At 43.7% G+C, this 22,059-nt stretch overlaps 1 protein-coding gene across 1 annotated transcript in view; it reads right to left on the minus strand.

The window, feature by feature from the left end:
• The window catches only part of LOC126132440 (lutropin-choriogonadotropic hormone receptor), a gene marked incomplete at its 3' end in the record, with an annotated part of 796,081 nt that overhangs the window by 167,082 nt on the left and 606,940 nt on the right, over positions 1–22,059 (minus strand). Inside the window, 1 exon segment of the mRNA XM_049915180.1 lies at positions 4,890–5,007. Within this exon segment, the coding sequence (XP_049771137.1) occupies positions 4,890–5,007 (118 nt within the window).

Genomic DNA, 22,059 nt, shown 5'->3' on the forward strand with positions numbered 1-22,059 from the left:
CCAAATTAGTTTGCCATGTTGAAATAACAAAAAGCTGGAGGCAGATTATTCAACCAAATTACTTCAGTGCATGCTAGCGCAGTTTGTTAAAATCAATGCACAGCGACGGAAACGAATATAGCAGGGTAGGCGATAAACGTACACGGCGCATAAAAATTTTTCTCACAACGGTGGCGAAAAAATCGCAAATGCAATTAACTGCGCTTTAATTCTCCACTGCGCCGTATATTTACTAAAAAATACAGTTCAATTAAACTCTTCCAGCAGACTTCAGCAATATCGAGAATTTGACGTGACGTTGCATTTAGCGGCAACGAAAGCAGGGAAGGGTGTGGGGAGGGGGGCGGAAATACATCAATTGGGGCTGTGTGCTACCGCGTGTTTGTATGGAGAGCTCTCCAGGAAAGCTGGATTTGTGCGACGGATCACGGCCTATTGCCATTTGCCAGTCTGCTGCACTGCTACGACAAATGTTTCACGAACCTTTAAGCATTCGAATAACTGTTCTCATATCTAAAGTGCGCAGAGGTAGATATTAAAATAAACAATTTAGTTTTTCTTAATAAAACTAGTAGCCATTTTTATTATGCCAAATGTCTGATAGAAGACTCACTGCAAAGGAGCTGGAAGACCCAAAACCTGTGTTGAAAGATTGTGAATATTCTCCACATCAGATTAGGACACCTATGTTGTTGTTGTTGTTGTGGTCTTCAGTCCAGAGACTGGTTTAATGCAGCTCTCCATGCTACTCTGTCCTGTGTAAGCTTCTTCATCTTCCAGTACCTACTGCAACCTACATCCTTCTGAATCTGTTTAGAGTATTCATCTCTTGGTCTCCCTCTACGATTTTTAGCCTCCACGCTGCCCTCCAATACTAAATTGGTGATCCCTTGATGCCTCAGAACATGTCCTACCAACCGATCCCTTCTTCTGGTCAAGTTGTGCCACAAACTTCTCTTCTCCCCAATCCTATTCAATACTTCCTCATTAGTTATGTGATCTACCCATCTAATGTTAGGACATCTATAAAGACAAGTAAACGTGGACTCACAAGACGAAAAAGAAGAGTGACTGAAATCCAGGAAGTTCCTGCCATACGTGGGCAACATTTTATCTATGTAAGGAAGAGTCCCAAAGAAACCTTATGTTAAAGTAACATTTCGGCCGCCTACAAAGATCTTTGCTCTTGTCGGCTTGGTAATGCATGATTTCAGTTTGCGAAGAGCTGTAGCCTGTAGGATACCACGTCAATGTGGCAAAGCTTACACTGATTAGATCACACTCACAATTCTTGAAAGGTGCGTACACAACACACTTGTTTTCTTCTGCACAGTAAGTTACTCATAGCCCGCCCGGTTGGCCGTGCGGTCTAACGGACTGCTTTCCGGGCGTGAAGTTGTGCCGTCCCCGGCACGAATCCGCCCGGCGGATTAATATCGAAGTCCAGTGTGCCGGCCAATCTGTGGATGGTTTTTAAGGCGGTTTTCCATCTGACTCGATGAATGCGGGGTGGTTTCCCTTATTCCGCCTCACACTATGTCGGCGATTGCTGCGCAAACACTATCTCCACGTTCGCATACACCATCATTACTATACGACAAAAACATTGGGGTTACACTCGTCTGGAGTAAGACGTTCCCCGGCGGGGTTCCATTGAGGGTCGAACCGCACAATAACTCTGGGTCCGGTGTGGGGCGGCGGTTGGGTGAGTGGACCGCTGTAGCCAGTTGTGCGGTTGTGAACCACTGAGGGCTATGGCGGGGACGAAGCCTCTTCGTCGTTTCTGGGTCCCCAGTTCCATACAATACTATACAATACAAGTCACCCATAGCTGAGCACTGTGTCACCACGAGGCACTCTATGCTTTGTCGTCTCAAGAAAATCTTGCCCACGACGAAATCCTTCTGGGATCCAATTCTAAAGGAATCTATGGAAATAGGTTCAACGGGAGATCTTATTAATATCGATGGCGGCATTCAGCTTTATAAGCCATGTGCCAGTGTGATTTCTTTAATTTATTCACAAAGATAAACTTTTACGCCCTGACACGTGTAGCCACAGTTCACTTCGTTGTCTTTACTACTGAATTCCAACTGTGGGGTCCCACCGATAGGCAGGATTGCATGCGCTATCAACATTACGCGACACTCCTGTGTGCCTCAAAAGGAACAACATTTGGCAAACCGCTAAACTCGATTGAGGGCGGTCATGCGGCGAAAACCCATGCGAATGCGCCACAGCACTAATTTTTTGTACGAAGTCAGTGACGTGCACCAGCAATGAATGTCCAATGTGAAACTCACCTGATGATTGTTAAATGGTTATCAATCGAAGTACTGTGGCAAGATGTAGACCTCATCCGGTTGCAAGCCCGGAACCTCGTTCAATACAAATCTTCCTTCCTTTTGTTAACAACTACATCGTGATTTCCGTCAAATAGGAAACGTATCTGTTCCGCTTCTAAAGTATTAACTACCAAGAAATTAAAACTACAATTAATATTTATTGACTTGTGAACCAAGCCTTATTGCTTTATTGCTAAGTTACTTTCCGCTGCCTATTTAATTTTCGGTATGCGGCCGACATGCAGACAGTAGAGGAAGCCATTTGTCTTTTATTGTACAGAAGACTTTCATATACTGTACTACAAGTGGATATGTGTTATCATGTAGAAATATGGGCTTTCGATATGCCTGCTTCAACCACGCGATTGCTGGATCCCACGCTGTGCTGAGATGCAGACCACCGTCTCAATTTCGGGTGTTGTCGGTGATTTTTATTTCAATGGCTTCTTTAATTACACAATACCAAAGGCCATTTGTGTGAACCACGATGGATGTTTCGTAAATTTTATTCGGTGTTCATTTTCTAAAGCACTCAACTAAAGCAGTGTTTTCGGGGTCGCGGAGTCGACAAAACGTTTCTTGCCCCTTCCTGCGTTGTTCGACAGAGCGTACTGTTTGTCTGACGTAACACACTCGCAAGGTATCTTGTAGACCCCAGTGTTCTGAAACCTTCTGCGTCTTTTCAGAAAGCAAAACCATTAAACAAATGTCACATACTGCCAACCAAACTATAGCAAATATTATCTATTGATATCAACAGACTTCTACCTTCAGCTAGGGTTGTAGTCAAATACCTAGTAGCGCTCTATGATATCTTCTAAAAATGTGTCAAATTATGTGCCACAAAATCTATCACAGCCATTCTGATTATCAAAAGAATTCTAAGTGATTATATACCGCCTGCAGCCGTACTTTCTGACAATGCATCAAATTTCACCACTAGAAAATGGAGAGCATTTTTACAAGCACACCAAATTACGCAAATTTTAGTATCGAAATTTAATCCATGTAGTAACTCACTGGAGAGAATTTTTCGTGAATTTAATAGATTTATGTGCACTTTCGCAGCTAACCAACAAACACATCCGGTAGAATATCTTGGACTATTCAAGAAAATAGTAATTAGTTTGTCGCTTTACTTTACACAGTATAAACCAGCTGAACTTATATGTAAGGTGAAGGAAAGAAACGAGTGGATAGATCCTCTTCCACAACTAACCAGAGCCGAACGCTCTTGAGAAGATAGAGTAAGGCAAACTTAAGTCGTACTTACACAAAAAGCACACTCGAGAAAAACTTATTACGATACGAAGCTAGGCTGTATACAAGATATCAGGTATATACTATACTTTTGAGTACTCGCGCAAAATCTTCTCTTCTACAATGTAAGAACCGTAAAAGGCAATTACGTAGCTTAGGTCCTTATAAAACAGCCAGAATTCCTCGTGAAGGAAGCTACTTGTTAGTCTATCCTAGAACCAAAAAAATAAAGGGACTAGTTTCCCATCATGAACTTAAGAAATGTCTACACTAATTATTACTTCTGTTTCCATTTCACTAATATCTGTAAATACATGAGTAATTGGTTGTGTACTAGTAATTCTTGGAGAAAACCTTAGAATTATATTTATAAATGGAATCTACATGGACTGGGAGAAGTCTACGTCAAGAGTGATGTTTGTTCTTGGACACTTATTGCGTGTGGGTAACTTTGATGATTAGTGCACAGATTAAACAATCTGTGGCGCAACATCTGCATTCATCAGCTGGACTGAATAGTGGGCACGGCACTGGCTGTGTCTCACAATGCAAGGACTGAAATGTGTATGTGTAAATAATAGCTAATAGACACACAAAGCAGAGAGACATTTTAAGTGTTTGTATGTATCTTGAATCATGCATATTAAAAAATGGATTTCTGTGTGTCTGTATGTGTGTGTAAGTATGTTCCACATCTACTCCTAAGACTTCAAGCAAACTTGGTACACATGTATCTCACATTTGTTGGGAAGTATCTTCCAAACGTATTTGTATGCAGTGTAGCCTTGTAGGGAAGTGAAATGTGGATAAGAAGAGGTTCAGGCAAGAAGAGAGTAAAAGCTTTTGAAATTTGATGTTACAGAAGAATGTTGAAACTTAGGTGGGTGGATCGAAGGAGTTGTGAGGAGTACTGCATCGACCTGCTGAAAAAAGAAATTTGTATCGCAAACTGATAAAAAAGAAGAGAATGGTTGATAGGACACAACTCGATGCATCAAGGAATCGTCAACAACAACAACAACTACGATGTGTTCAGTGTTTCTGCATAAGACGCAGGATGCAGTGCAGTTTTTTCCACCATAGTATGCCTGAAATGGAGGAGATGGAGAAGGCAGATGTACAGCCGGGATGTTGGACGTACCAGATCTGGTATTGCAGTACTGGAATGATGACAGTTGGCGACATGTGAGGAAATGTACGCTGCCGTTTTTGAGTTAAGAATTTTTTATCTGGTGGAGCAAAGCAGATGCTGGCCTGAACTGATGAGCTATGCGCCGTACTCACCCTGAAGCTGTAGACGGAGGGTATGGTGGTGAGATGGGGCGCCTCTTCCAGCCGCAACCGGTGGAGCTCCCCCAGGCCGCTGGTGGGCAGCTGCGTGATGGCCGTCTGCGACAGGTCCCTGCACACGACAAGCACTCCCTCTCATGCCTGCCAACTTGGGCTGGCTGCGACTGCTCAAACGATGGTCACTTTCCAATACCCTTGGTCTCCTGGGATTGCAGGCTTGCGTCCGAGTGATGGTGCGTTTTCGAGTGGTCAGCCGACTTGTTGTTTCCATTTTCCATACAAAATTTCTACGATATGACGCCAGGACACTAGAATCCGTCAAGTTCAAACCGACTTGATGCTAACGATGTGTTGACCATGAGTTTGCGATAAGACGACATGGGACGAAAAGAAATGAGGAGTTCCTAGAACATTTAAACTCTGTAAACTCAAGTATAAAATTAAGAACGTAACTTGAAAAATACTCTCGAGCCATCCCGACCCTTTAGAAAGAAATTCGGTGCTAAATACTGTGGGCCATGGAGCTCGAACAGTTTCAGACAATGAGGGCAGCCCCGAAGAATTATAACACGTATGAACAGTGATCCGAAGGAGTGGGTACTCAGTTCGTCCATCTGAGTAGGCGTTACAATCAAAACGAAAAACACATGAAAAAGAGGTTGATAGTGAGACCGAGAAATAGGAGCCAAGAATCGCTTATTTAATTAAAACACCTTTTTAAAAATTGTGGTAAAACTTCCTAAAAATTGTAGAGTCTGCTTGTGTACGCCAATACTCATTCATTACGGGAACGCGGTACAACCGGTTTTATGCTAATGAATCGCATCTTCAGATCAACCTACAACAACACTCACGGATTAGAGGCCATTAAGTGCAGAGACGACAAATAGTGCCTATTATGGAAACAAAATATTCAGTTGTCTCATGGCAACATCACATGCAATCGCTTATTTACTTTGTGCTGGCCTAATATCCGGAGACACCGGTAGACTGCTATGCAAACGTGATGTCCAATGTATTTCCTTCTAGTCTTCTTTCTAACGTTAAAGACGATCTTTCAGAAAGGTCACATTTCGTAGTAATTGACGGAAAGTCATGGAGTAAAACAGAAGTAATATCTGGCGTTCCACAAGGAAGTGTTATAGGCTTTCTGCTATTCCTGAACTATATAAACGATTTAGGAGACAATCTGAGCAATCCCCTCAGATTTTCTGCAGATTACGCTGTCTTTTACTATCTTATAAAGTCATCAGATGATCAAAACCAACTGCAAAATGATTTAGACAAGATACGTGCACTGTTCTAAAAGTAGTAATTGACTCTAAACGATGCAAAGTGTGGTCATCCTCATGAGTACTAAAAGGAATCCTCTACATTTCAGTTGCACGGTAAATCACACAAATCTACAGGCTTCGAATTGAACTAAGCACTTAAGGATTACAATCAAGAACAACCTAAATTCGAAATATTACACAAATAATGTTGTGATCAAGGCGAACCTTAGACTGCAGTTTCTTGACAGAATACTTAGAAACGCAACAAGTCTACTAAAGGGACAGCCCACACTATGCTTGTCTGTCCTCTTCTGGAGTATTGGTGGGCGGTGTGGGACTTAAATCACATAGGAGCGACAGAGGACGTCGAAATAGTTCAAAGAAGGGCAGCACATTTTGTATTATCGCGAAGTAGGGGTGACAGTGCTACGGATATGACACTCGAAATACACTGGTAGTCATTAAAACAAAACAGTTTTACGTTGCAGCAGGATATTCTCATGAAATTTCAATCACTAACTTTCTCCTGTGAATGTGAAAATATTTTATTGTTGTCGAACTATATAGGGAGAAATTATCACTACAATAAAGTAAGAGAAATCAGAGCTCGCGCGGAAAGGTCAAACTGTTCGTTTTTCCCGCGCTTGTTCGGGAGTGGAACGGTAGAGAAATGGCTTGTATGTGGGCCCTTGAATCCACTGCCAGGCACTTAACTGTGAATTGCAAAGTAATCACGTAGATGTAGCTGCGGATGTAGGTCACCAAAAGCCAGGTGTGTTCTGCTTTCCATGCGAATTTGGCACTGTCGCGAATGCATTGATGAAGTGAAATGCGGTAGACAAATATTGTTATGCGAACGCCACATTCCTGGGACAGAATGATTGAGGAAGGAAGGGACGAACGAACAATGAAAGATTAGCGTTTAACATCTCGTCAACAGCGATGTCATTAGGGCTCGGATTGGGGAATTATGGGGCAGGAAGTCAGCTGTGCCCTTTCAAAGGAGCCATCCTGGTATTGGACTGAGCGATTTAGGAAAGTCACAGAATAACTAAAACAGTTTGGCCGGGCGAGGATTTGAACCTGCATGAGTATTCACATACAGAGATATGTAAACAGGCAGAATATGGCACTGCAGTCGGTAACGCCTATATAAGACAAGTGTCTGGCGCTGTTATTAGATCGCTTACTGCTGCTACAATGGCAGATTATCAATATTTAAGCGAGTTTAACCTGGTGTTTTGGTCGGCACATGAGCGATGAGACACAGCATCTCCGAGGTAGCAATGAGGTGGGGATTTTCCCGTACGACCATTTCACGAGTGCACCGTTAATATCAAGAATTCGGTAAAACATCAAATCTCCGACATTGCTACGGGCGGAAAAAGATCCTGCAAGAACGGGACCAACGATGACTGAAGAGAATCGTTCAACGTGACAGACGTGCAACCCGTACGCAAATTGCTGCAGAGTTCAATGCTGGGCCATCAACAAGTGTCAGCGCGTGAACCATTCAACTAAACAACATCGATATGGGCTTTAGGAGCCCAAGGTCCACTCGTGTATCCTTCATGACTGCACGACACACATCTTTACGCCTCTCAAGGGTCCGGCATCACTGACATTGGACTGATGACTGGAAACATGTTGCCTGGTCGGACGAGTCTCGTTACAAATTGTATCGAGCGGCTGGACGTGTACGGTTATGGAGACAACCTCGTGAATTCATGGACCCTGAATGTCAGCAGGGGCTGTTCAAGCTGGTGGAGGCTCCAGGAACATGTTCTGAGTTTAAACACTTCCGCTGGCCACCAATCTTTCCATAGATGAACAATGAGCATATCTGGGATGCCTTGCAACGTGCTGTTCGGAAGAGAACGCCACCCTCTCGTCCTTTTACTGTTTATGGGTAGCCCTGCAGGATTCATGGTGTCAATTCCCTCTAGCACTACTTCAGACATTAAGACATTATTCGAGTTCATGCCACGTCGTGTTATGGCACATTTGCGTGCTCGTGGGGCCTTACACAATATTAGGCAGGTGTACCAGTTCCTTTGGCTATTCAGTGTATTTCTGAAGAATTAAATTTTATGTTACCATTTCAGGAACTAAACAACAGGAGAGATTGTAAAATTTCTAGTTTATCTGGAGAAATGAATTATTTTGTTTGTGCCACCGCCCTGTAATGAAGTACTGCAATATTGTGCTGGTCTTCTAAATGTTCAAATGGCTCTAAGCGCTATGGGACTTAACATCTGAGGTCATCAGTCCCCTAGAACTTAGAACTACTTAAACCTAACTAACCTAAGGACATCACACACATCCATGCCCCAGGCAGGATTCGAACCTGCGACCGTAGCGGTCACGCGGTTCCAGACTGAAGCGCCCAGAACCGCACGGCCACACCGGCCGGCCGCTGGTCTTCTAGTTCTCTGTTTCATATACCAGTAAAGTAAATGAGATGGGGTTTATGACCACAAATAAGTAAATAATCTGTACCAGCAACATGTGTAGACCATTGAAAACCTTCGATTTGACCACAGTATGACGGACGATGGAGTCAACAGGAACCGGTATGCACGCTGGAGTTCTGTGCCCAGAAACCAGCGTTGTACGTCCAGCTGGTTGAGAAGTCTCCATGAGAGCGTCCGATGTGGTCGCTGGCACCAAACATGTTTGCACGTATCTTAGCTCTGTGATGCTGAAGGTCTATTGACAGCGCTAGATTCCGAACTGTTTGTGTCGGTGAGAAGCTAGCGACATGCTCTGCTTACTGGGAAGTGACGTCAGAATGACGTGTCACTCGATGGAACAGATGCCATATTGATTTCGACGTATTTCACTGTTTTTGTGTAATAATTTGCAGTATGCAGCTTCAAGGCAATGGTAAATTGCTGATTCATCGTAGACACGACACCCTTGGTGTCGCTTGTTATAACATCGGCGGTTAAAGCCATCTCGAAATTCTAAGATGACCAACATCGAAGTTGCATGTCTTCGGCACAGCGTAGCAGTTCAAGACGTGAACTATGGAGTCGAAAGAAGTAGATTCGGTTGCTGCTATATGCTCCTTTTTTCATCTTAGCGCTTTTACCACATTCGGTTACTTTCTTATGAGTGTGATAAAAGTACGTTTTGCAGTATTCGATATTATTTACATATGAGTCTCTCAGGTTTTGTGACTTCCGTCTGATTACAAAACGAAGGATGAAATAGCTGCGAGTGAAACGAGTAGTAATGACATTTATATTTCTCAGTGAACACATGGTGTGTGGTGGGGCGATCACTCTGTTGTAGAAATAATTAAAAAGCCAAGATCGCTTAAACACTGTTTACTGGGTAACCGGTTTCAACACACTAAAGGTGGCATCATCGGATCTGAATGTAGCTTAACATATGCAAACCATTTACATATAACGATACATGCGGCAGACCAGATGATATAAAATCATATATGATGGAAAAGTATGACCATGACAGCAGTTTTTTGTTTTATTTTTTATTTTTGTGACAATGATTTTATATCTGCTGTTCTGCCTCATGTATCGTTATATCCAAATGGTTTATAAATGTTAAGCTACATTCAGATCCGATGATGGCACCTTTAGTGTGTTGAAACCGGTTATCCAGTAAACAGTATTTAAGCGATCTTGGCTTTTGAATAACTTCTATTCATATTTCTTGCTTGGCACATATATTTGGCTGTTTATTTCCGAATAAGTCGGGATTTCCGAGGGTGTGGTTTGGCAGAAGCCTAAGAGAACAGATCAGATTGGTGCAAGTGAAATATTTAGTTGTTGTTTCTGCGATTTTTGAGGGTCCACTCATCCACGGGAGAAGCTGGTGTCATTATCATGCATGTTCTGTTGGACAACTACACGTCATTTTCACATCACTTCTGAGTAAGCAATGTGTGAAAATAGATTCTCCCTTTGTGTGGAGACAGAATTACACTGCCGGCTGGCGAGACAGAATGGAGCCAGCCTTGTGTGACGTATAACAGGTAATCGTTTTATTGGCTTTCATTCTCCCAGCCTCATGGTTCATACCCAATACTATTATTAAAGATAGACTAAGGCTCTCTAACAGTAGCTTATGTTTATATCGTGTAACGGTTACATTCTTTGTTAATGGATACCTTACACGAAAGTTAACGTGTGTCCCACCAAGTTGTTTTACATCATATTGTACATAGTTTTGCATAAATTTATCATATACATAAATACTTGAATTCCCACCCCATCACCCCTCGCCATCCAAATCCACCATCATCGGTCCTTCGGCTGGTCATTTACATCATTTTCGTGTGTGTGTGTGTGTGTGTGTGCGTTAAATTAACGAAAGATATTCTTTTAGGTGTCGGTGGAACTCCAGCGATCAAGATGCAGAGTGAATGTATGTCAGAATAATATTCGAAGTCAGTTGGCGAGGTGAATGTATTTCGCACGTGCAGCATGGAGGGAGGATAGGCGAATATGTGTGCATCCAGCGAGCGATAGTTTCAAATGAAAATAGAGGAAATCTGGTAGAACCCTGACAGCATTTATTGCGTCTTGAGGAAGAGATATGGCGCACCTGAGGAAGACACCATACGTCTGAAGCTGGTCGTCGTGAAAAAAGTTCCGAATTGATCGTAGAACAGTGGGAAAAGGTCATGTTGTCGGATCGGGAGCCAGTAACGTAGAGAGAGAGAGAGAGAGAGAGGGAGAGAGGAAGGGAGAGGGAGAGGGAGGGGGAGGGAGCGAGGGAGGGGGGGGAGAAGTATCTCCAATCTGGTTCTTGGCTGCCCGCTTCCGAGTTCCCATGTGAGGCTTTCCCATGCTTCCACTGGTTTAGGGTGGTGACCGACGCTCACCAAAGTATCCATTCGTCAGCAGTCCTTACCTTGAGAACAGTACTTAGCCTAGCATCACGCAGGGAGCCGGTGCACAGGCTATGAGAACCACCTCTCAACAAGTAGCAAATTCAGATACCAAAGCAGAACTGAAAATTTTGGTACTAGTCGCTGCTCCCTCTAAAAGGCTGGATACCTGTATACACGATAATATTGAGTCAGACTGCGTTTGTGCACATGAAAGAGTAGACAGCTTGGATTACAGTTCTTTTCAGAGCGTATACAATCAGACAGCTATTCTGCAGTCGAGGAGATCAGACCAGCAGGCAGTCCCAGCCAGGTTTACCATTCTAATGGAACACAGAGAGGTTTCAAACATATAAGGCAGCATAAATGACTGTGATGGCAGTGGATAATGACAATAGCTCAATGAGTTACAATGTAGCAAACTACTAAACAGTTCAGCTTTGCACAATAGCACCCGGTGAGCCTTACATTAAGAAGCACGTGTTCATCAAGAACCCACTGCATTAGACATATATCTCTGCTCACCGCACGTGACAGGGCGCAGAGATTAGCGAAGGCCAGAGACACCACTTTGAACGTGATAGACGTGGAATATGATCACCTTGACTGATGGGTCACGGAACACGTTAATAGTGTCGCCCTGAGTTGGCCCAAAATCTCAAGAAGCTTTGTATCCCCGACTGGCAAATGAGGCAGGTGGTATGGTGGGGAATGTTTACATGGGATCAAATGAGACCTCTGATGAATTTATTAGTTTCCAATTGACATAAAATAATAGAAAAAAGACGCCGGACACTCGCTGAACTGTTGGTTTAGGATCCTACAGAACGTCCTGAAAACGATGGGACTGTGCCCCGAAATGATGTAAATATGTTCAGGAAGGCGTAAAAAGATGTGAAGGGTCTACCCCAGGAGCGTCGAAAATCAGAAGAGATGAGAATACAAGAGCGAAAGATGAATTCGTCATTGTTTGTCAGTGACGTACACAGTGGCAGCGACTTTGTCCGATCAAGTGCGTATGTTTGTGTCCTTTCAGCGCTCCACATGACACACGTACCTTCGGTAAAATGCAAAATACAAATGGCTGCGGATGAAACAATTGTCTTTTATATAACATAGAGAGGTATTCAAAATCGTATTACGTGACTGGTTAAAGTAGATATGCAAAGCCTATACCAACTGTGAGGGGTCTTCCTTTGCAAACTCAACCATAGGAAAGCATCTAGCAACATATGCACTCCTTGGGCTCAACTCCCACCAATATCAGGATGGATTCCCAACTCTCGTCTCGTTGGATCCACGATACGGTGGGTTTCCAATCTTAATGAGGCGAAAGAGCGTGGTGCACGAGAGTTATAGGTGATATGGAGGATTTTGTTTTATCAGCTTGTTGGGGATTTCCTGGAAAGATTCTAGTTGTCAAATCAAGTGTGGTTGGGATTGTTTCAGCTCAATTTCACATCGTAAAGACGGGCTTTATTGAGAAATCGATCTGTTGTAAAAAAATGCAGTCCTCCTTCCATAAAGCGATTTTTATCTTGTTTTCTGAGATGTTATTGCTTTTAAGCTCTATTCTCGTCAACATGAGTTCCGCAGTGCATTCCTCAAAATCGTCTCACTCACTCAGTCATCCAGTTGGCGCCGGTTTACTCGCAGAGCGGGTTTAGTTCGTCACAGCCACGACAGTACATAGCGACCACATAGTGGGACTATTGCTGATGAACTTATACCACAACCATGGACTCTATTGGAGTTGAGTAAATGGTTCCAGTTCATGTGAATAAAGAACTGAATTAATCGACGTGTGCATTTGTGTTGTAAAAAGGGGATACCTGCCATCCATAACAACATCTTTTCCCTTGCTTCCTTGTGGTACAAGACTCTACAGCAACTTTTCAAGCAATTATGTTCAGTTAGTGCACTTTTTCTTGAGTTTTGAAGACCACCGGCAGCGAGTTCAACTTCTGTACCTTAAACGAGCAGGAGTTCAAGCCAGAAGCACAATACTCGTTTGGTATTTGTCTCCTCATTTGCTTTCAATTAGCTTCTAATCGCGAACTCGTACACTGTTTATTTTATAAGCTCACCGGACAAAATTTTTGCACCAGTTGGCTGTACGGAATCGGAGAAGTAAGGTCGAGCCACTTGGAGACCTGATGAATGACAGAACAGAGCTACCATGTTTGGCCGTGACCATGACGACAGTTTGAATGATGTTGGTGATTCAACACTGACTGTCCAATCTGTCTACAAGAAATGGTGCACCATTCGCAGTCACATAAAACAGCGTGAGAACAGTGGTTATAAAAAGATCCTTAATGTAAATGAAGAAACGAAAGATCAGCCTTCGTTGCAGGGAAATACACTCCTGGAAATGGAAAAAAGAACACATTGACACCGGTGTGTCAGACCCACCATACTTGCTTCGGACACTGCGAAAGGGCTGTACAAGCAATGATCACACGCACGGCACAGCGGACACACCAGGAACCGCGGTGTTGGCCGTCGAATGGCGCTAGCTGCGCAGCATTTATGCACCGCCGCCGTCAGTGTCAGCCAGTTTGCCGTGGCATACGGAGCTCCATGGCAGTCTTTAACACTGGTAGCAGGCCGCGACAGCGTGGACGTGAACCGTATGTGCAGTTGACGGACTTTGAGCGAGGGCGTATAGTGGGCATGCGGGAGGCCGGGTGGACGTACCGCCGAATTGCTCAACACGTGGGGCGTGAGGTCTCCACAGTACATCGATGTTGTCGCCAGTGGTCGGCGGAAGGTGCACGTGCCCGTCGACCTGGGACCGGACCGCAGCGACGCACGGATGCACGCCAAGACCGTAGGATCCTACGCAGTGCCGTAGCGGACCGCACCGCCACTTCCCAGCAAATTAGGGACACTGTTGCTCCTGGGGTATCGGTGAGGACCATTCGCAACCGTCTCCATGAAGCTGGGCTACGGTCCCGCACACCGTTAGGCCGTCTTCCGCTCACGCCCCAACATCGTGCAGCCCGCCTCCAGTGGTGTCGCGACAGGCGTGAATGGAGGGACGAATGGAGACGTGTCGTCTTCAGCGATGAGAGTCGCTTCTGCCTTGGTGCCAATGATGGTCGTATGCGTGTTTGGCGCCGTGCAGGTGAGCGCCACAATCAGGACTGCATACGACCGAGGCACACAGGGCCAACACCCGGCATCATGGTGTGGGGAGCGATCTCCTACACTGGCCGTACACCACTGGTAGATCGTCGAGGGGACACTGAATAGTGCACGGCACATCCAAACCGTCATCGAACCCATCGTTCTACCATTCCTAGACCGGCAAGGGAACTTGCTGTTCCAACAGGACAATGCACGTCCGCATGTATCCCGTGCCACCCAACGTGCTCTAGAAGGTGTAAGTCAACTACCCTGGCCAGCAAGATCTCCGGATCTGTCCCCCATTGAGCGTGTTTGGGAGTGGATGAAGCGTCGTCTCACGCGGTCTGCACGTCCAGCACGAACGCTGGTCCAACTGAGGCGCCAGGTGGAAATGGCATGGCAAGCCGTTCCACAGGACTACATCCAGCATCTCTACGATCGTCTCCATGGGAGAATAGCAGCCTGCATTGCTGCGAAAGGTGGATATACACTGTACTAGTGCCGACATTGTGCATGCTCTGTTGCTGTGTCTATGTGCCTGTGGTTCTGTCAGTGTGATCATGTGATGTATCTGACCCCAGGAATGTGTCAATAAAGTTTCCCCTTCCTGGGACAATGAATTCACGGTGTTCTTATTTCAATTTCCAGGAGTGTATTTATTATTTGTTTACCAATGACGCGTTTCGCCTGATTCAGGCATCTTGACCCACACAAAACATTGACATTTGGTTAGAAGTGGCCTGACTCCATTTTGCAAAACTGGATTCATTGCTAAGGATTGTAACACTACTTACTGAATATTATGTGGTGTTAGGTACATGGGATAACGACCATACAGAGGCGACAGCAAGTAATTGCGCTCGTCAGATATTTGGAGCTTTTGCGCGATGTCCTATAAATATATAGAACGGGATATAGCCGAAAAAGTCACACCTCGTAACCAGCTTTGACACAGATAAGTATTTTACACTCCATGAAGTTGCAAAAGAAAAAGAAAAGACAACAGATTACCTTGTTGAGGAATGAGACATACGACCAGGCCTGCATAGATCTGTCACCATGCAAACTTGTCGGAGATGTAGTTGTTGGTGTCCGGGCTGTGCACATAGCAGCGGGTGCAGAAATACGCTGAGGAGTACGCTAAGTGTCCGCAGCTCACAGCACAAGGTGTTAGTGAGCTGTGAGTTACTGAGCATTATTTGGTTTCCAAATGTAGGCAAAGGTTAAACAGCAGAAAGTGAGAGTTATTACAAGTCATGAATAAAACGAATATAAAAAATCTAATCGCATTTACAGATGTGGTCCGAAATAACAAGATAAAAGTAATATAAAATGTGCTGTAGCGCTGAGACATGAAAACACATAAAGGACCCTCTAACTGTAGTGACAATCATCAGAGTTGGATGTAAATGGTAATTGGTGGTACAAATACAAGGATAAAAAAAACTCTTAAATTGAAATAAAATTGGACGATAAGAAAAGGAGGCCTGAAATGGGAGATATTACAAAGTCATGAATAAAACAATCCCTTCTTAGCATATTTCTGCATGCTGTACTGTCCCTGTTATGTGTTGGAAAAGGTGTTCTGAATGTAAATAGCGTATGGCAATGTTGGCTGGTTTAAGTCGCGGGGTGAGTTCGGCCGTCTTTCGGAAATGGCGTTCTTCCTCCGCGCACATTTGCCCTTTTTGTTGCAGATATGTGAGAATTATATCGTGTGTGTATTGGTAGAGTGCAGATGAGTTTAATGGATGCGCGTGTAGGGTAGTGTTGTGTTTGTGTTGTGCAACGATGATGAGAGATGGGGGAGAAACACGGTGCTAGCACATAGCTCATCCTCTAGAATAGCGCAAAGAAGACCGCATAACCTAACGTTTGTATCCAACGGACGGATCTAAGGGGTGCAGTCTTCAACGAGTGGCTTCAGCTGAATATGGAAGAAAGTTGCGAACTTCGTCCTCTCCGAACTCAGGCTATTATTAAGACCAGAGGCAGCGGTACACGAAATTACCGTAAGGCCTCCTGGGAGTTTGTCCGGTGTGCTTAATAAGTCCCAAGTGAAACTGAATAACAGAGAAGCTTCGAGCCTCCGAAGTCCACATGTTTAGGAGAGTGGAAAGATACCGACTTCCCAAATAAAAGGTTTGAAAAGAAAGACAAACTTTATCAGTGGAGAAAACTGGAACTAAAAACCGCTTTCGGATTTACTGGTGCCACTCAAAATCAAAACGCAGAGCTTTCCAAGTATACTATCGAACGATCTATTTGCTTATCGAGATGTACTTAAAACAAAGAATTGAGAAGACATGAGGTTTTGTTACTCCAGGGAGAAAAAGGATGTCGACTGTATGGGAGGCGTTGACAAGGGATATATAAAATCAGAGTAACCAACAAAAAGGAAAGAGAGCAGGTGATTTGTAAAATCTGAGAAATGAAGGAAAAGGATGGTGGCTTCCAGTTTTCCGTTTGTATTTCACGTTTCTGTTTTATTTAGTATTACTTTATTCACATAGATTAACATTATGTAAGACCTATTTTATTTTTAGGGAGTGAACATACAGAACCACAAATTACGAATCACTAGCAGGACATCAAAGGAAGAGGTGAAAATGCATAAAGGAATGGAGGATAATTTTTCACATCCATAGTAATCTAGACCAAACATAAGGAAGTGGTACCGTCACAGTATTGAAGAGATGGTTATAGAATCTCTTCACTGTTAAATAGATGTACTAGTTTTTATTAGAAGCGATGATAGTAGTGACAGCACCAGCGATCAATAATGGATTCAGGAATTACGATTATCAGAGAAATCTTGTATACTCTAATGGGAAATTGCTACCGGAGATGTTAAGTAAAGAATAAATATAGATGGGTATTTTTAATGATCAACAGCTGACAGAAGTTCCTCAGGTTGAAAATAGCGACAGGCTCAGGTAGAAGCTATATTACTAGCACTTTTATCGGTGGGTGGAGGGGGAGGTAGGGAAGTTGGGAAAATTTAAGCTATGATTTATTACACAAAAGCAGTAAATTCTGGTCTCCTAGCAGGCATCCGAGTTTCGATGGAGGAATTGTTAAAGGAACACCACTGTTAGCCAGTCAGCGTTGGTGGAGAAACACAAGAATATGAAAAACATGTTTTTGGATTCACACTGAGTAAAAAAAAGTGTAGTCAGTTTTATCCCTCCTTAGTATATTCTGGTTTTTCAGCCACTGATTACAAATATAAAATCACAAAACAAATCTCGCAGTAACCGGTGCGAGAAGAAAAATGAGAGATTTCAGGTCATATCTGATTACACATTAAATTAACTTTATGAAGAAAACATTAAAAGTGAATAACCTTGATGCATTTCTCCTACAGGAGAACATCAGTTAAGGCGAAGTATAAATACTTACAGTAGTTTTAGTTTCTGCCAATAAAACGTAGTGCAAGCAACTAAGATTTCCTCCGTTGATAAATCTTGGCATGGTTCTATTTGTATTTCAGTGTTCCTCATGTACATTTCTGCTTTTCCTTTCGCTATAGACATCTATCAAGTAAAAAATATGTGTGTTATTGAGTTGTAGATCACGTTCATTTATGCACTACATTGTCAAAAGAATACGTTTTGTATGGTTGAAACAGCTGAATTAATACTGATGTACGTTCTTAGAAACGGTGCTTGTTGTTACGCGAATCACCCGATATCTGCACAACTATGGTTTTCTTACTAATACAGAAACATAAATATGTAAGTTCTTCCCCGTTTTCTTCTGCACATTGTGTATTAGGTAATGTTGGCTGATCCTGCTTCAAAACATACCCGACAATCATTTCCACAGTCTTCCCTGATATTACCTTCGCTTAGGCCTACAGTACAGCTCTCTTCCTGGGATTCTGTCCTTCTGTAATCCATCAACACACTATCTCCAATCATTTCTATAGTTTACAGTTTTTCCTTCCCAAGAATTAATTACTGGTATTTCCTTATTTTTCCATTTGCTGTTTTATCTGAAAGGATACATCCATCTACTGTTCTTAAGAATATCATTTCGGAATCTTGTTTTTATCAGCTTTTTGGATATCCTTATTTCAGGTCCATAGAAGAAGGCAGGCACAGCCATTACTTTGTAGAAGTTCATTCGTGTTTCTTTTCTGGTTTAATTTTTAGTCATCTATTTATTGTACCACATGTTTACTAGAACTTGTTTGTAAAATCATTTTCGTCTTATAGCTGACATATGTTCCTAAGTAATTAAAATATATGCCTTGTTTTAAAATAAGACAATCACTGATTACAATTTTTGTCTTAACAGTATATTTTTTGAGGCCATTGTTTTTATTTTATTTATGGGAAAATTAAAATTGTGATTCTCACGTAACTTCTGTAACATATATACACTCCTGGAAATGGAAAAAAGAACACATTGACACCGGTGTGTCAGACCCACCATACTTGCTCCGAACAATGCGAGAGGGCTGTACAAGCAATGATCACACGCACGGCACAGCGGACACACCAGGAACCGCGGTGTTGGCCGTCGAATGGCGCTAGCTGCGCAGCATTTGTGCACCGCCGCCGTCAGTGTCAGCCAGTTTGCCGTGGCATACAGAGCTCCATCGCAGTCTTTAACACTGGTAGCATGCCGCGACAGCGTGGACGTGAACCGTATGTGCAGTTGACGGACTTTGAGCGAGGGCGTATAGTGGGCATGCGGGAGGCCGGGTGGACGTACCGCCGAATTGCTCAACACGTGGGGCGTGAGGTCTCCACAGTACATCGATGTTGTCGCCAGTGGTCGGCGGAAGGTGCACCGCAGCGACGCACGGATGCACGCCAAGACCGTAGGATCCTACGCAGTGCCGTAGGGGACCGCACCGCCACTTCCCAGCAAATTAGGGACACTGTTGCTCCTGGGGTATCGGCGAGGACCATTCGCAACCGTCTCCATGAAGCTGGGCTACGGTCCCGCACACCGTTAGGCCGTCTTCCGCTCACGCCCCAACATCGTGCAGCCCGCCTCCAGTGGTGTCGCGACAGGCGTGAATGGAGGGACGAATGGAGACGTGTCGTCTTCAGCGATGAGAGTCGCTTCTGCCTTGGTGCCAATGATGGTCGTATGCGTGTTTGGCGCCGTGCAGGTGAGCGCCACAATCAGGACTGCATACGACCGAGGCACACAGGGCCAACACCCGGCATTATGGTATGGGGAGCGATCTCCTACACTGGCCGTACACCACTGGTGATCGTCGAGGGGACACTGAATAGTGCACGGTACATCCAAACCGTCATCGAACCCATCGTTCTACCATTCCTAGACCGGCAAGGGAACTTGCTGTTCCAACAGGACAATGCACGTCCGCATGTATCCCGTGCCACCCAACGTGCTCTAGAAGGTGTAAGTCAACTACCCTGGCCAGCAAGATCTCCGGATCTGTCCCCCATTGAGCATGTTTGGGACTGGATGAAGCGTCGTCTCACGCGGCCTGCACGTCCAGCACGAACGCTGGTCCAACTGAGGCGCCAGGTGGAAATGGCATGGCAAGCCGTTCCACAGGACTACATCCAGCATCTCTACGATCGTCTCCATGGGAGAATAGCAGCCTGCATTGCTGCGAAAGGTGGATATACACTGTACTAGTGCCGCCATTGTGCATGCTCTGTTGCCTGTGTCTATGTGCCTGTGGTTCTGTCAGTGTGATCATGTGATGTATCTGACCCCAGGAATGTGTCAATAAAGTTTCCCCTTCCTGGGACAATGAATTCACGGTGTTCTTATTTCAATTTCCAGGAGTGTATATAGCTCTTTGCAGCTCGTCTTAAATTTTTATTATAATCTAATCATCATCAAATAGCATCACCTTCAGCGCAAAATTTAGTGTAATACAAATGGCTCTCTTAATTTTATGCATCCATTCTCTGATCAAGTCGTCCACATAAAATGTAAACAAAATAGGAGACAAGTTAAAACCCAATATTACACCTTGGTTTATATGTCTCTTTTTACTATACCTTCCGTTTTCGACATGTGAGCCGTTTGTATTTTTAGGGTTCCGTGCCTCATCGGTAAAAACCGAACCCTTATACGATCGCTTTCTTGTCCGTCTGTCTGTCCAACTGTTAAAGACCATATTTCTCAGAAATGGGTAGACGTAACAAAGGGAAATGTATGTCATATACTTAGGTCTAAGATTGCTTGGCGGGGTAAGATCTTGAAGCTTCTAAGTGAATGCAGTCAAAAGATACGACGAGTTATGTCACATATTTTAGCACTCGCAAACTCACTCATCAAAACCTATAGGGTGATGCCCATTGGACTAGAATCATGAAATGTGTCAAGAAGCAGATTTATGAATACAACCAAAGAAAAAATCCGAAAACAGTAAATTTATAAATATATCACAAGAAAAAATTTTGTCGTTTGATATCTCACTGTCTCTCTGTTTGCTCGTCTGTTAAGACCCTTTTTTCACAGGAACGGGCAGGCGTATCACGTTGAAATTGATTGTACGTAGCCGGCCTGTGTGACCGTGCGGTTCTAGGCGCTTCAGTCTGGTCGCAGGTTCGAATACTGCCTCGGGCATGGATGTGTGTGATGTCCTTAGGTTAGTTAGGTTTAAGTTGTTCTAAGTTCTAGGGCACTGATGACCACAGATGTTAAGTCCCATAGTGCTCAGAGCCATTTGAACCATTTGATTGTACGATTTTTGTCACGTATTTTGATAATCATAAATTCACTCATCGAAACCTATAGGCTACTTCACGTTAGCCCAGAATCATGATATTTGGCAAAAAGGAAGGTTTCACAGTACAACCAAACGAAAATATCCGAAAATTGTAAATTTGTAATTACATCACAAGAGAAAAGTTTTTTCGCATTTCTTATCCGACTCTCCTTCTGAGGAACGAGTAGACCTGTAAAGTTGAACTTTATGTCAGATACTAAGATTTGTAGGCCCTTGGCGACGAAGTAAATGTTAGTTTCAAAGTCAGTGCAATCAAAAGGTACGGCCATTTATGTCACATAGTTTGATTCTCGCAAACTCACTGACCAGAACCTATAGGATACTTCCTGTTGACAAAGAGACATGAAATTTGGCAAGGAGCTATGTTCCACGGTACAGGTAAATTTCGAAAATTGATGATCTATTATTACATCACACGGAAAAAATATTTCTTTTACCATTTGATATCCGGCGTCAAACTTTAAATTAAAGCAAACAGTAGTTCTGCATTCAGGCCGGCTGGGTCGCAATAGTAAAAGTCAAACATCACGCAAGGAATCACCTTCGCCTGGTTGGTTGGTTTGGGGAAGGAGACCAGACAGCGTGGTCATCGGTCTCATCGGATTAGGGAAGGATTGGGAAGGAGGTCGGCCGTGCCCTTTCAGAGGAACCATCCCGGCATTTGCCTGGAGTGATTTAGGGAAATCACGGAAAACCTAAATCAGGATGGCCGGACGCGGGATTGAAACGTCGTCCTCCCGAATGCGAGTCCAGTGTCTAACCACTGCGCCACCTCGCTCGGTACCTTCGCCTGCATCTACATCTACATCATTACTCTGCAGTTCACAATTGAATGTTTGGGTCATATGATGCGTTTTGGAATTCACCCATCATCAGATATACAGGAGCGATTACTGATCGAAGATATGCGTTTCAAGTTGTACATGAAAAAGCATACCTTGCCTTATGTTTGGTGACCCACTAAGCCTGAACAGAGAACTACCGATAAGTAGAACAATGTTCGCCGGCCTCCTGCACGACTTTATGTTACATTTATATCATGTAAATTAAAACATTCTCGATAATTCTGGAATCCATGGGAGCAACACTTTTTTCTGTATCTATGTCGTTAACAGGCAAAAATAGAGGAGATTTTCTATTTCCTCGATGGGTGAACTATCTGTA

The sequence above is a fragment of the Schistocerca cancellata genome, chromosome 1 (assembly GCF_023864275.1).
Source record: "Schistocerca cancellata isolate TAMUIC-IGC-003103 chromosome 1, iqSchCanc2.1, whole genome shotgun sequence".
In the NCBI taxonomy this organism is placed as follows: domain Eukaryota; kingdom Metazoa; phylum Arthropoda; class Insecta; order Orthoptera; family Acrididae; genus Schistocerca; species Schistocerca cancellata.